Consider the following 16369-nt stretch of genomic DNA (forward strand, 5'->3'; position numbering starts at 1 on the left):
TTTTTAACAAAAAGACATTAACAAGAGAAAAGCACACAGTTTATTAACATGTGCCTCACGTGAGACACCTAAACAAAGAGTGACTCAAAATGGTGGCTTAGAATTTCGGCTTATATAGCATTGACAAAGAACGATAAATATGTAGAGAAATGACAGGACAAAGGAAAGCAGTTTAGGCTTCCAAGGGCAGCAAACTGAGGGAAGGTAAATATATGGAAGGAAACTAGTGAAATAAAGTTTTCGTGCACATTCCTCTGGTGTCTTCTCTGGCTCATAACAGTCTGTCTCCAGTAAAAGGAGAATTTATTATATCCTGCCTTTAGGCAGAGCTTTTTCTGCATTTGCTTCTTCTGAATTGCCTTCAACTTACTTAGTATCCTGCCATCTTATTGAACTCATTTGTTGGATGCCTTTTATTTGATTTTTCTTGTCTATTTGCCCTGGCTAGAATCTCCAGTACAATACTGAATAGAAGTGGTAAAGGGAGCATCTTTGTCTCGTTCCTAATTATGGTGGAATGCTTTCAGTCTCTCACCATTAAATATCATGCTATTGTGGGTTTTTCATAGATGATCTTTATCAGGTTGAAGAAGTCCTCTTCTGTTACTAGTTTGTTGAGTGTTTTTATCATGCAAGGGTGTTGGATTTTGTCATATGCCTTTTCTCAATATATTGAGATTATTGTGTGATTTTTATCCCTTATTTTATTAATATGGCGTATGACATTAATTTCTGTATGTTGAACCAACCTTGCATTCCTCAGGTAAATCTCACTTGATCTTGGTGTATAATGCTTTTTAATGTTGCTGGATTTGGTTTGTATTATTTTGTTAAGAAGTTTTGTGTCTATATTCATAAGAGATATAAGTTTGTAGTTTTCTTGTGATATCTTTGTCTGATTTTGGTATCAGGTTCATACTAGCTTTACAGGATGAAGTGGGAAGTGTTCCCTTCTCTATGAATTTTTGGAAGAGTTTGTGAAGAAATTAATGGTAATTATTCTTTAAACGTTTGGTAGAATTTACCAGTGAAGCCATCTACTCCCAGGCTTTTCTTTATGAAAAGTTTTTGATTACTAACTCAATCTCTTTGCTTATTGAAGGTCTATTCAGATATTCTATTTCTTCTTGACTCAGTTTGGGTAGTTGGTGATTTCCAAGGAATGTGTCCATTTCATCTAGGTTATCTAATTTGTTGGCATACAATTGTTCACAGCATTTCCTTAGACCCTTTTTATTTCTGTAAGGATAGTAGTAACATGTCCTCTTTCATTCATGATTTTAGTAATTTGCATCCTCTTTTTTTCTTTGTCAGTCTAACTAAAGGTTTGTCAATTTTATTAATCTTTTCAAAGAACTAACTTTTATTTTATTGATTTCTCTATTGCTTTTCTATTATCTATTTTATTTCTTTCCTCTCTAATCGTTATTATTTCTTTCCTTCAGCTTGCTTTGGGTTTAGTTCACTCTTCTTTTTCTAAATTCTTAAGTTGGCGTGGTAAGATATTGATTTGAGATCTTTCTTCTTTTTTAATATAGGTGCTGCTTTTGCTACATCCCATAAACTTTGGTATGTTTTGTTTCCATGTTCATTCATCTCAAAATGTTTTCTAATATCTCTTGTGACTTATTTCTTGATCCCTTGATTATTTAGGAGTATATTGTTTAATTTATACATATTTATGAATTTCTTCCCATCATGTTTTAAAAAATTATTTTTTCCTCTTCAGTATATTTACTACCTATCACAAAGTTAAGCCCTTTAAGCATCCAATTGTAAAATTAAATTAAATTACATTTAAAAAATAAATGGTATGGAGACTATTCTAAACTGTATCGTAGATATCTTTGCCTCATTAGGCAGAGCATACTAAGCATGACTTGCAAGTACTTTGCAGTTTCTTCTGAGTACTATTTTTACAATAGTGCATTTGGCTCTCATTTTAGGTAATCTATTATCATGTTTAAAAGACTGTTTTAAAAATGCTATTTAAATGTTATTATTTAAAGATGGAGAAACTGAGTTTCAGAGAGATTAAATGACAACAAAAAAAGGACAAAATTCGTAATAACAATTTAGAGTTTGAAACCTGGTCCTTTAACTTCAAACTTTTCTCTCCACTTAACTAATTCATAATCAACTATTTCTTAATGAATTTGTGTTATTATTTTAATCTCAATTATTACATTTGGCTATTAAATAGTGAGCCCTTCAAGTATTAGCAAAACTTATATGGCATTTTTTTCTTCCTGCACAAAATGATCACCAAGTTCTGTAACTTTTTGCATTTCTTTTCTATTTTTGGTATATGTCTTTGTTCTTTCCCTGCTTTCAAAGTATCCCTTTAGTGAGATTGCTGGTCTGCTATTGATGGTTATTTCTTTTAAGTTGCTCCTTTAAGTGGAAAACACATACACACAAAACAAACTTGTTAGAATTGTGTTTAGAAAAGAGTAAAAGTAAGTCCAGGGGAAAGGCCATTTTTGAGTATAGTGTAGGAACATTATCAGCATATGAATTTCACAATAACAGTCGATCTTGTTATTTCTGCCTACTCTGACACTCTTCATCTTACTTGTAGTGTGGATATGCAAGGTTACCATTTTGAGACCCTCATTATTAAGTTAAGCAATTATTAATCAGCAGAGACATTTCCCTATAAAATCTCATGAGAAATCTGAAATACCAATATACCAAACAATAGAAGTTGAACTGCTCGGCTTGAGGCAGTGTTGGGGTGGTGTGTGTGTGGACAGAGTGGACTTCTACCCGTTTCTCTGACCATGAAGCCTAGTCTGTGAGGCACCCCACTGAGCCCTTAGAGTATCAGCAGAAGAGCTAAAAATTCCTGAAACAATGGTATTGTCATGTTGATTTAAATTCTATTCACTGTAAAATATAACATCAGTGTACATTCTATGACAAGAAAACAAACAAAGCAATTCTTTTTCACCCACCGCCTGACCTGGGAGCCACTTGATTGGTGCTTGTGAACTCTGGTTTTCAAAAGGGGAGCTCAAATGTTCCAGAAGCTTTTAAAATCCCAATGAGCACTGTTGCTAATTATGCACTGATACGTAAGAACTTGTGGATAAGTAGGTCTGAGACAATAAAGGAGAAGCCCCTACCAATATTTGGTCTGACTCCAAAAAACACTGCTAAATAGATTCTAAGGAAGTGGAAAGTCAACATCTGTTTGTTAATGAAGTCTCTAAGAAAGAGCAGAGGGATTGAAAATGAATTCCAAATTAACAGGCCTCTCTGAGGTCACCAAACTATCCCAACCCACTTGATTTCTGCAGTATATATGCAAACAGCCACCCTAAATATAGGTATAACTTTATTCCTAGCCTGGGATCAGTCCCACATTCCTATATGAACCTACCTTGATAAACTGAGTTAGCTCATGGATAGGTCTGCAGACACCTACGCATCCTGTTGACCATGGCTACGCAGCAGGGAGCTCGGTAATCTGCTCTGGCTCATTTTCTCTGGGGTTATACCCAGGTCCTGGGTGGTTTTGCAGGAGGGAGAGCATTGATAAACATGTAGTTCCAAGGGGTCCTTAATTCCTAACTTAACCAACCATCTAAATAATATGGGGGAAAAAGGAAATATAAAATTCATATAGAAATAAAACTCTCTCCTCTTCTTGTCTCCCACTGAAAGCTGTAGTCCTGCTGTACCTACATTCCTCCACCTCCACCATTTGTTCTCTTCAGAATATTTGGGTCTTCCTTATAGCCTGCTTCCGTTATCTGAGTTCTTCTTCCTCGGGAGTGACAGACTGGAGGAAAGGTAGTCTTAAGTTCTCCTAGAATTGTTCAAGTGTTTGGCCTATGCTCTTTCACATCTTTTTTTTTCTCTTGGGCTTAGCATTTAAACTTCTTTACATCCTGGGGTATTGCTTTTCACTCCGAGGGAGGAGATCAGAAAAATCTGGGCAAAACCTTAACAAGTTTCCAGGGGCTGGCCCCACGTCCTAGTGGTTGAGTTTGTTACACTCCACTTTGGTGGCCCAAGCATGGTTCCCGGGGGTGGACGTACACCACTTGTTGGTGGCCATGCTGTGGCGGCAACCCATATACAAGATAGAGGAGGATTGGCACAGATATTAGCTCAGGGCAAATCTTCCTCAAGCAAAAAAAGGAAGCTTGGCAACAGATATTACCTCAGGGTGAATCTTTCTCAGCAAAAAACCAACCCCCCCCAAAGAAAAAAACCTTAAGAACTTTCTTTCCAGTCTTTGCCACTGCTGACACATCTCCCCAGGACTATTTGTAGAAACACTTAGGCTCCTCGCAATATTTCTATGAGTAGCTCTTTAATATTATGCCAAAAGTCACCTAATTTAATTGTTTGTCCCAGACTACCCCGAATATGTCACAGGTAAAGAATTTCTATGCAGCTTAAGTCCATAAAATGATCCCTGAGAATGGAGGTCCTTGGGCAATTGCTTTAGAAAATACCACCCTCCTAGGGTTTTACAAAGCACAGTAACATTTTTCTAAAATCTTAGTAATCCTAACACAAAGACATCCATTTGACTTTTAAAAAAATCTATGCAGCTCCAAATAATTTGACTATGAAAATGTGTTTTTTAAACATAAAACCGAATAACATACCACAGTGCCAGTGTTCTTAGCTTATGTTTTAGTAAATGCTAACTTTGTCAAAAAATCGCTTACCCCATAGTCTATTTCTGAAGACAGAGTGACCAGACCAGAAGCTTTTGCTCTGTGTGTTAGATCAAGCCGTAGTGCAATTGAAATCATTTCATTCCAAAAGAACAAATGTGCTTAATCCCCTTCCTTGAACAGTTCAGCTCCAGAAGCCCTCTGTCTCAAATCAACCTCTTGTAAACATGCCTTAAATTCCTGATATAATTAATGTCCACATTTATTGCTTCCTCCCAAAATATTCAAAATGATTCTCACTTTAATAATTCCAAGACAACTATAAAACAGCCCCTCTGCCTCATATGCATTCTGCTCAATTCTAGCCAATGGGCCTCACTCGAGGATTTGGTTGGAGTCAAGATCTCTTCTCTGCACTTTCGCTCTGTATGGATGCTGCTCTCTCCAGCACCTCTTGTGTTAGATTCTCCCTATTCCAAGTAAAATATGGTTTAAAATTTCTTCGTATTTTGTCCTTCATTCATTCCACCTATGCCAAAATTCTGAGACTTAAAAGGACATGAATTTCAAAAACACAAGTTGATGTTGCAATTTAAATATTATTTCTCAAGCAAAATGCTGTTTGTGTCAAACCTAATACATATATTATTACCTAGACTTGCAGTGTAATTTGTGGCTTTAGACCAAAGCAGATACATAGTGTTATCTGGGGGAAAATGGCCAGACAGAAAAACCAAAAGAGCAAATCATATAAGTTTAAAGAGAGGCTTTAAGATTGGTTTCATTTTTGTTTGAGGTGTCAATCACTTCCAGGCAGGAGTCCAGAATCTACTGTGTCTGAACCCAAAGTGCAATCAGGAAAATTTTCCAAACATGATGTCAATACAAGACTAGGATTCTTATATCTTAATAAATGTCCATCACCCATTTTCTTCTCTCCTGAGACTAAGATTTGAAACATTTCGGTATACTAATGAAATTGGAAAATTTGTGGCTGTGGCAGCATTAGTATTCGCATCTTTCATCCTATTCATTTTAGGTCCACCATGTATATTTAAATATATTTTGATTACCTTTAAAACATTCAAGATTCCTTCCATTACCTAACTAACACTGTGTAGTAGACCATCTGTCCTGAATTGACTGCGGGCTCTAATTCTACTCTCATTTGTGAAGTCTATTTCACATTATTAATAGGCAATTCTCTAAGCAAAATCTGAGGCATTGTATCCCCAGTGTTTCCATTATTCTGCTCTTCTCTTTGTATTTTTCTGACCTGGAAGCTCCCCACATCTTTCTTAGCCATATATTCTCTTTTCCATCACCAAGACTGTTGGAGCCTGCTTTATACTGAGGGATCTTTAGGCCATCAGGATAGCTCTTTCATGGTCTCCAATTTTAGCTCAGCAGAAAAATTCTTCTCCAAAGATTTTCTGATGTTTTCCAAGCATATGTTCTTGAAGTTCCAGTGAGAAGCAAAATCTTTACCCCTACACATTCCTCCATCCTCGAGTGTTGAGATTCTGCACCATAGGTGAACTTTCGTACTTCTATGTTATCACAAACATCAATTTCTTCTTTCCTGCTCCAGTAAGATATTTCTTTATTTCCTCAAGTAACTCCCTCTCAACTTAATACTTCAAAATGCCTCTGAAGTTTGTGTTCATTCCCACTCTTTCCTTCTCAAATGTGGTGTTAATGCTGTAGCCTATATTTGAATCTATATTATATATTTTTTGCATACCAATTCCTGAGGGGTTTTTTTGCCTGAAGACATATTTACTTCTATCTATGAGATCTTCTTGCAAACTGTCAACTTCTCCAGCATGAATCTCTCAACTTCACTAAGAATTTGCATTACATGATAGATGCTTGCTGCCATAGAATGGAAGCTGATTGGCGCTTCTGAAAGACACTAGCAACTCAGGCTTCCAGCCTACTTTGTGATAGGAATCTATTAAACTGACTTGTCCCCATCCCCAGCTAATAACGTATCTAGTTAACACTAAGCATGCAGTAACTGGCCTACCTGTCTTTTCTTTGCTAATTCAATGTTTGCCATGCTGAACTTTGAAAAAACTGAAGGGCATTTATCATTTTGTTTTTATAATATTTGTGCAAATATGGATTGTTTCAATTAGTCATATTCCAACGTTATTTTTGAAAGCTCAGCTTATCTTTCCTTTGTTGTTAATTTTCGTGGGTTTTTTTTTCAAAAAATGAACTAAGTATAATTAATAGTTTATTCTACGTACTTCCTGTTATCCTGCTCCTGCTGGCTGTTCCACCTACGTGAAAATTCTTTCCCTGGCAGCATAGGAACCATGGCATCATCTTCAACTACTACCCCTTCTTTACCACTCCCTTTCTGGGGTAGCTGAGTGACTAATTTTTGCATCAGAAAAGCTTGGATTCAGATCCTGGCTCTCTCCTGTTAAAGTTTTGTGACTGTGGCGAAATTATTTAACTCTTGTGAGTCTTATATATAAAAATTATGATCATAATTATTACTTAATTTATAAGATTACTGTTATAAGCAAATGAAATAACCTATAGCAGGCATATAGGAGAGTCTGCTGTCCTTCCATTTTCTTTAATGTAATTAAGTGGATCAACAAAAGTAGACATCAAAATGCTGGATTTCTAAATCTTGATCAGAAGATTTTCAATAACTAGTCTTCAAGTTGTAACTGATGTTATTATTAATAGTAATGAAACTATCTAGTGATTGGTTACATTCCTAATGGCTGTGCATTCTTTTTACATAATTAGAAGCCACAACCAGTGTCACGAAGGGGGAGTTCATCACTACAAATACAACAGTTACAAGTCTTCCAGTTTCTGATGCTGTTTCAACATTACAAAGTTCCCACAACAAGAGTAAGTATAAGAATTTGTGCTGAAATGTATGTATGGGAAACTAGCGTGTTGGAGAGAATTTGACTCAGAATGTTTTTCAACCCGCAGCTACCAAAGAACCATGCCCCACCTATATTCTCTCCTAGACTCCACCAAGTGGGACAATCACTTGACAACTTTGCTTTGTACACTGATACTCTGTCCCTTCATAGCACAAATGGGTGGGCACCAAGGAAGATCAATTCAAGGTTAAGCCTATGATGCTGCCTGGCACAAAAGGTGAGCTTGGCCAACCAATTAGACAACTTTGATGAAATGGGAAAATTCTTAGAAAGAAAGAAATTTCCAAAACTAACTTAAGAAGAGAGGAAGTCTGAAAAGACCAAGAACAAAGACATTGCATTAGAAATGCAAAATGATCCCATGAAGAAATCTCCAAGAAGGATGGCTTCAATTGTGAATTCAATAAAATATTTTCAAAAGAAGTAATATCAATTCTTCTCAAACCCTTTCAGGAAGTAGAGGAGGAGGCAACACTGCACAGGTAATTATCTGAGGCCAGTATTATTCTGATAGAAAAGCTAGAAAAGAATGAAAAGAAAAAACAAGTAAAGAAAACTGCAGACCAATATCATTCATGAGCATAGATGCAAATAGCCTTAAGAAAATATTAGCAAACCAAATTTAGAAACATATAAAAGGGATAGAAAACATGAACAAATGGGATTTATCCAGGAATGCAAGTTTGGTTTAACATATAAAAATCAAGTAATGTCATACACCATATTAGTAGAATCAGTAGATGCAGAGAGAGCACTTAACAAAATTTAAAATCCACTCATAAATAAGACTTTCAATGAACTAGAAATAAAATGTAACTTCCTGAAACTGATAAAAGACATCTATAAAAAAGCATACAGCAAACATCATATTTAATAATGAAACACTTCATGCTTTTCTCTTAAGATTTGGAACACAGGAAAGATGTCCATTTTTACCATTTCTGTTCAAAATTATAACCAAAGGTTTTAGATAGTGCAATAAGATGGTAGCTAGATGGCAAGATAGGTGGACAGGCAGACATATCCATTTATCTAGATTGGGAAAAAGTAAAACAGTTTTGCTTAGCAGACTACACCATCTGTGTAGAAAATCCAAAGAATCCCTAAGAAAATTACTAGAACTAATAAAGAGTATTTCATATTACAGGTTACAAGATATACAAAAATGAATCATATTTCTATATGTTAGCAATGACAATCCAAAAATAAAATTTGAAAATTAATGCCTTTCACAATAGCATCAGAAAGAATAAAATATAAATTTAACAATAGAAGTGCAAGATTTTTACAGTGACTACAAAACATTTCTATGAGAAATTAAATACCTAAATAAATGAAGAGATGTTACATATTCATGGATTGAAAGACTCAATATTTTAAGATGGCAGTTCTTCCCATGTTGATAAATAATTGATTAATCTAGTCAATGCAAACCTTATCAGAATCATAGCAAGATTCTTTTTAGAAATTTATATGCTGATCCTAAAATGTATATGGAAGTAGAAAGGACATAGAAGAGTCAAAATGCTTTTGACAAAGAAGAACAAAGTTGGAGGACTTACACAACCCATTTTCAAAACTTATTCTAAAGCTATAGTAATAAAGACAGGGTGTTATTGACATAATGAATATTAATAGTAGCATTATTCATAATAGTCACACTGAAAACAATCCAAAATGTCCAGGAACTGGTGAAATGGAATATCTCATTGGATTTTCCATTTGGAATGAGTTTGGAATATTCCAAAACATGAGATATCCATACAATGGAATACTGCTCAATTTAAAGGAGCAAAATACTAATATATCCTGTAGCACTATAAACCTCAGAAACACATGCTCAGTGAAAGAAGCCTTTCACACAACACAACATATTCTATGATTCTGTTTACAGGAAATATTCAGAATGGATATTTTTATAGGGACAAAAAGCAGATAAGTGTTTGCCTAAAGCTGGAGGTGGGACTGGGGATTGACTGCAAAAACCTCAAGCAATTTTTTGTGTTGATGAAAATGTTCCAAAACTGGATTATAGTGATGTTGCACAACTATAGATTTACTAAAAATTCTTGAGTTGTATACTTAAAATGACTACATTTAGTGTGAATTTCCTTATAAAGCTTTATTTAAAAACAAAGGAAAAGGTCTGGCCCAGTGGCGTAGTGGTTGGGTCTGTGTGCTCTGCTTCAGTGGCCAGAGGTTCGTGGTTTCAGATCCCGGGCATGGACCTACACACCACTCATCAAGCCATGCTGTGGCAACATCCCACATACAAAGAATAGAGGAAGACTGGCATGGATGTTAGCTCAGGGACAGTCTTCCTCACCAAAAAAAGAAGAAAGAAAGAAAAAAAGAAAAGAAAATGTTGAACAAGACCAATTAAATTTCTTTTGTGGGTAATCTGAACTAGTAAACTCAAACAAACAAACAAAAAATGATTAGCTGTGGGAACTGAAGCAGCAAGATTTTAGTAAAGTGAGTCTGAGACAGTCATGGTGATCCCTGTGTATGCCTATGGCATAAGGAAGTAGATATTAAGAGTAAGTAGAGTTGATAGAGAAGAAGGGTCAGAATATGTGGGGAGATGAGAGACCCCATGAACAAGATTAAGTTGTTCATGAGAGACAGAGAGAGGAGCAGGAACTATAGCTCCCCTGACTTGTGACAGCTTTCCAATTCCAGTCCACATGTATCTTCACAGAAAGCACTTCCCGCAGCCTGGCTTCCATGATATGAAGTAATCTGTACTTCTAGTCAAAATATCCTGACTAGGAAAGTGAGTGATCTGCCATAACAGCCTTCTCAGATACTGTTCATTATAAATAATGGATGCCTTTTGGCATGTCCACAGTCCTTAATAAGAAGCAGCTACGAATGATTCATAGTCTCCAAGTCTCTTCTTGGGAGACCTCTGAGGTAGGAAGAGATGGCGGGCGGGAACTGTGGATGTCCAAGACCCAGTCTTGTCCAGAAACACATCAGGAACTTTCATTTTCTCCATTTTTATTCTAATCATCTTAAGCGCAACATAAAGAAGGTTATATAGAAGGAGTCAAATTTCATACAATAATTGTAAACTAATAATTTTATTTAATGAGACGATCACAACATAGAGGACTTTGAAGAGTCATTTCCCCTTCATATGAATAATATTTCACTGTGGTAATTTTTTGGCTTCTGATGAGTAGAATCTACTTTGTAGGCACAGTAGGTCTGAAAGGTACCTTTAGCCAACTGAAACCCCATCCATCACATAACGTGATTGCCCTGAATACAAACAAGAATAAAAGTAAATATGCATCTGCAAAATGTGTAGCACTTGAAGATTAAGCTCAAATAATTTGCATTCTGCACTAACACCCACCCATTCAGTGACTGATGATGAAAATGTCATTGAGGGAGCATGGTTTATTAAAGTTAGCACTTATGTAAAAGTGTGTGGTCAGCCCCATGAGTCACTTAAGACTTAATTTTACTTTGATTCATGCAGCAAAATGCCTTCTGCTTCTCAGTTTTGGGGACTATTGTATTTATTTAGCTTCTAAACACAGTTTAAAGTGGCTTTCTTCCAAGTAGTTTTAAAAAAATACACCCACAAAGCCATTTCTTGAAAAATGAAACACCCTGGAAAGCAGGATAATGAAATAAGGGTATTTACTGCTTCCCTTTGCATTTGCAGATTGATTAACCAGTTCTATACTAAGTACTTTAGATATTTTGTTGTAAAACTCATTCCTTGGGCAGCCATCACTCCCCAGATCTCTCTCGTTCCCCAAAGTGTTTCCTGCTTAGCATGGTCCCCACTTGATAGAATGAGCTTGCACACATTTCCCTTTGTGCATGATGGAGCTAGGAGCCAGCCCAGATTCCTGGTGAGCAGAGCAATGCTCCCCTCCATCTCCATCCCTCACACACGGCAACATTCAGATTTAGTGGAGCCAACACAGAGTGACAGAAAGAGAACAAAACCATCTACTGGTAGGGGACGGTTGAACACTGAAGATTCATCCCCCTCCTTACACATGTAGGCACTGGGTCCTCAGATGCCACTGTGGCACATCATCTCAAGTGCAGACTGGCTTTAGAGTAGAGGACAGTTAGTGAAGTTTATTGCTTTACTCTCTAGAAAGGTGGAATGTAGATCAAAAAAGAAGCATGTCCTCAAAACATCTCTTTTTAATTGTTTCCCATTCTCTCAAAGTTGTATGTATTTCTCCTGTTTTACTCTTTTATTCTGCCTGCAGAAGACAAATTTCTAGAATCCTAGAATTTTTACGGTAGAAGTCCTCATGAATTTAGTGTTCTGATTTTATAGTTAAAGAAATGAGGTCATTTGGAATTAATCAATAAATTAATTTAGTCACTAAAAATCTTTTGGAGGGCATCTGCATGCTTGGCACACCTCCCAGCCTTTGGGAGTGGCCAGCATCCTCTGGTTCCATGGTTTGTAGATGCATCACTTTAATCCCTGCCTCTGTCTTCACATAGCCCTCTCCTCTGTACCTCCTCTGATGCTGTCTTCTCTTCTCATAAAGACACTTGTATATAGGGCCCATCCTAATCTAGAATGATCTCCTCTCGAGATCCTTAACTTAATTACGACTGCAAAGATCCTTTCACCAATAAGGTCACATTCACAAGTTCCAGGTGCACATAACCTTTTCATGGGGGAGGGTCACCATTTAACCCACTCCAGACCAAGTCCTGAATCTACCTTTACTGCACCTACATTCGTCATCCATTCATCGTCATTGTCTATATGCAGGATTACTCCTCTGGGCACAGGGGTGTGGGTGGGGCGGCAGGGGGTGGATTCAAAGGAAATGTCAATCACAGGAGTCCCCACTCTCTAATATCGAAACTGTAAAGGGATTGAGTGCAAAACTCTGTTGTAAAACTACAAATTTTCTCCTCTTCCTGAGTTCCCTATTTCTGCTATTGGCTTAAAATGTGACTCTCTCTGAGTCTAGTCATCCAGGTTCCTATAGCCAGATTTGTAAGCAGGCGTGGTGCCCATTGTAAGAGACTAGTTCCACTGGAAGGAGAGACTATTGCTCTTTCTCTCTTTGGTGAATTCTCACTTGGCCAAGGAGAAAATGTGGAAGAACATTATAGGCAGAAGGCAAATTGCGATGGACAAAGTGCCGATATATAATTCTACAAAGGCGGGCACTTGTACAAAAATACCTGTGAGGGTTTTGCCAAGCCACAGCTTCTGCTGCCACAGAATATACGATAGCAGACTTGAAATTTGAAGGGAAAATCTGGCTTTTGTTAGGCAGAAATAAATAACATTTATAAGTAATAAGTAGATTATTAAGTAGGAGTTAACATTTATATGTATTAAATAGTTTATCATACATTTTTCCTTTTTGCATCATTTATCCCAGTTTAATATGGAGTTTACTTTTATACAAAAGGTATAAATAATTGTACAATAACCAAGTAGGCATTTTAAAAACGCTACTGACTGAACCTGAGAATGGCCTACGCCTAAGCCTGTGCTTTTTAAGGCACCACACCCTTCTGAAAATAAAAATTAGGCACTCCAGTCATGCCAAGAGGAAGTTAGCTTGTTGGTATGAATCATGATTCTGAAGTCAGATTGCTTAGGTTCAAATAATAGCACAACCGTTTATTTGTACTATGCCTTTGGTAAACCACTTAACTTCTCTGTGCCTCAGTTTCCTCATCTGTAAAATAGTTATAAGATTATACCTTTACAGGATTCTTGTGAAGATTAAATGAGATAAAACATGTAAAGCTTAAAACAGTGTCTGGCAAGTAAACACAATAAATCTTAGCTATTATTTTTTAATAATAATCCTTATAAAAGCCAGGCAATGTTGGTATTTATGATATCAGTTTCACAAATAAGGAAACAAGTTCAGAAAGACTAAATAACTTGGCTAAGCTTAAATTGAAAGGATGAAATTCAAACACTGTTTTTCCTGCCCCAAACTCCATAAACTCTTGACTATACCACACTTGTTCTTGATACAACTATTCCAAAAAAGTATTTAAAGATATTGGAAAACAACTAGCTTTTAATTGGGTGTATCATATGCTTAGCCATCCTTGGTGGTCTAGTGGTTAAGATCTGGCGCTCTCACTGCCACAGCGTGGGTTCCTTTCCTGGTCAGGGAACCACACTGCCTGTCTGTCAGTTGTCATACTGTGGTGGTTGCGTGTGGCTGTGATGCTGAAAGCTCTGCCACCAGGTCACCCATGGTGGACAGGTTTCAGTGGAGCTTTCAGACTAAGACAGACTAAGAAAGAGGACCTGGCCACCCACCTCCAAAAAAAATTTGCCATGAAAACCCCAACAATAGCATCAGAGCATTGTCTGATGTGGTACTGGAAGGTCAGGGGTTTGCGCTGCCATCCACAGGGTCACTAGGAGTTGGAACTGACTCCACAGTACTAGCAACAAAAATCACATGCTTGACAAGTCGATATTCAATGATTCTAACACAACACAGTGACCGGCATGCTGAATAACCCTGGGATTCTAACCAGAGGGGCTCTCTCCCTGTTGCCCATCGTGCCAGGTTTCCTCTTGACTGCGTGGGTTTTTCTCATCCTGCCCTCCTCATTTGTGTGGTCCTTGTTTCTTCTTCCCCTTTTTCTCCCTCCAATTGCTTATTCAAATTCCTCCCATCCATCAAGAACCTCTACAGGATTTACCTCAGTATTTCCCACAGCTTAATGAGTCTTGCCAGATATGCGTACCATCTGCCCTGTTATTTATTTAGAAGTTTCTTTAAATTGAGGCACTTTTTATTCTTAAATTTGTTTGAAAAGGAAACCATCATAAATGAAAGACTTGTTTCACTTGGCGTAGATAAACAGGAACTGTAAAACCACTGCAGTAAACAAAATAAAATTAAATTCTAGCTAGATTTTATGGTTTGCCAAGGCTTTGAGTTTGAAGTTTGCTCATTCTTGTTTAAAAAATAGATCAAGATAAGCACATACTAGGTATTAATTATATATTTGCATCAAACTGAAATTTTGAAACTTCCTCATTGGAATAATCAAACTGAAAGAAAGCTGAAAAGAAAGTAACTTTCTCCTTGGGTGTTTCAATCTTACTTAATGCCACTGTCCAGTACTGCCATATAGAATCTCTCTCAGAATCCTCTGCATCCTGTCCTTTGGAAAACATTAATTTGTCTGGTTGCTAAGCCTCATTATTTCTTTTGTGAATTGCACCATTTGTCTGTGCCACTCATTTAGGAACTTAATCATAACGTATGATATTGAATTAGTTTGTATCATTTCATGTGGGCAGATACAAGAAGAATCCTCAGGATAACAAAGTGTTAGTCACAAGTCACAGTTTAGCCAAACCAGAAATAATCTTACATACAAGGACTCACTGTGTATGGGACAACTTGAATTGGTCATAATAAATTATTTTAAAGCAAATCAGTGAAAGATTATATGTGGGAAGGGCTGTATATATTCCTTCTCCTGGACTTGTTAATGATTTTTTCTGTGTGTAACTATATACATCCATCCATATATACAACTAAATATAGCTAGAAACACAATATCCTTTGTAAGATAAGAATATTTAGCAAAGTTATTTTTTGTATAGTTGTTTAAGCTTTCTTTTTTAGAAGCTAACTGTTTGAGTAAAGTTTAGCTTTGGATTAATGTGGATTAAAGTTTAGCAATTTAGAAGTCCGTTTGCATTTCATAAGACTTCCATTTCACATTATAAAATCAAATTCAACAAACAGATTTTGAATTGCCAACCACTGTGACTAAGGTTTTGGTCTTTACTAAACATCTAAGTTTGAGAACAGGTTAACGGAAGTGCACTACGCTCGTCTGCTATTTGACCTTACTCACTTCCTCTATAGATTAGAGCTTGGACTTTTCTCAAAACACATATGTATTATGAAAGTTATAGGTAAAAACCAGGAATAGTTGCCAATGTCTTCACATTTCTTTAAGTCCCACAATTTTAACCATATTCTGTAGCATTCACCTCTCTTTTAGCTTTTATATCTGCAGAACTGAATCCAAATTTGTAAGTGGTATGCCATATGAGAACACTTTATTATAGCCAAAATAATATCTCTTTGATTTCAGGGAAAAAGCATATATTCTAGTACTGATTATATATTTAAGATTTGCAGTATTTTGTCCTCAGGATAACAATATATTCATTTATATATAAAAAGCCTGGACCTCTTAGGAGTCAAGATAAGGGTTTTGAATTGGTGTATGTTATATTTTTTTTAAGATTCAGCTACATCTTAAGACATAGTTATTTTTGTTTTATATGATATGTCCGTCTAAAATTATTATGCATTTTTGAAGACTGAGAAAAAATGCAAATATAGTCAGAAGGTTTTATCTGATGTGAGTTTAAAAATTTTTCCTTCTCAATGAAGTCTATCAGCAAGAAAGGTCATGACCTGATATTAATAACAAGGGAAACAAAGGATTTTAATTTTCTTTGTATTCTAATCCTCTAGCAGCTGATAAATATTTTAACTGCATCTTCCAAATACAGCATTATGGCATGTTCAAAAGTATTTTCACTAGTTATCAAAAGTAGGGCTTAATTACATAAGCTTTCCATTTGGAACAATTCAGTGGAAGGAAAAGCTGTCTATTTTAGTAAAAGAAGATGGACATTAGAACCAACAGCCCTAAATTAAAATCGTGGCCCCCCTCTTGAGAAAGTAGTTTCACTTCTCTTAGCTAATATTTGCAGATGAACAAAATGGGAATAATAATATCTCTCTGGTAGACATCAGCAAATAATATATGGAACTGATCATGTGTTGTTTT

General features: G+C 36.3%; 1 protein-coding gene across 10 annotated transcripts in view; it reads left to right on the top strand.

The window, feature by feature from the left end:
- Window positions 1-16369, top strand: part of EMCN (endomucin) — a 118891-nt gene that overhangs the window by 42458 nt on the left and 60064 nt on the right. For all 10 annotated transcript variants that reach the window (XR_011502092.1, XR_011502093.1, XM_044766380.2 and 7 more), the window contains one exon: window positions 7410-7517. Coding sequence is in view for 8 of the 10 variants with exons in the window: in XM_044766380.2 (XP_044622315.2) it covers window positions 7410-7517 (108 nt within the window). In the remaining 2 variants the exon portion in view is untranslated. The remainder of the gene's footprint in view (window positions 1-7409; window positions 7518-16369) is intronic.

Source organism: Equus asinus, chromosome 3, assembly GCF_041296235.1.
Source record: "Equus asinus isolate D_3611 breed Donkey chromosome 3, EquAss-T2T_v2, whole genome shotgun sequence".
NCBI lineage: Eukaryota > Metazoa > Chordata > Mammalia > Perissodactyla > Equidae > Equus > Equus asinus.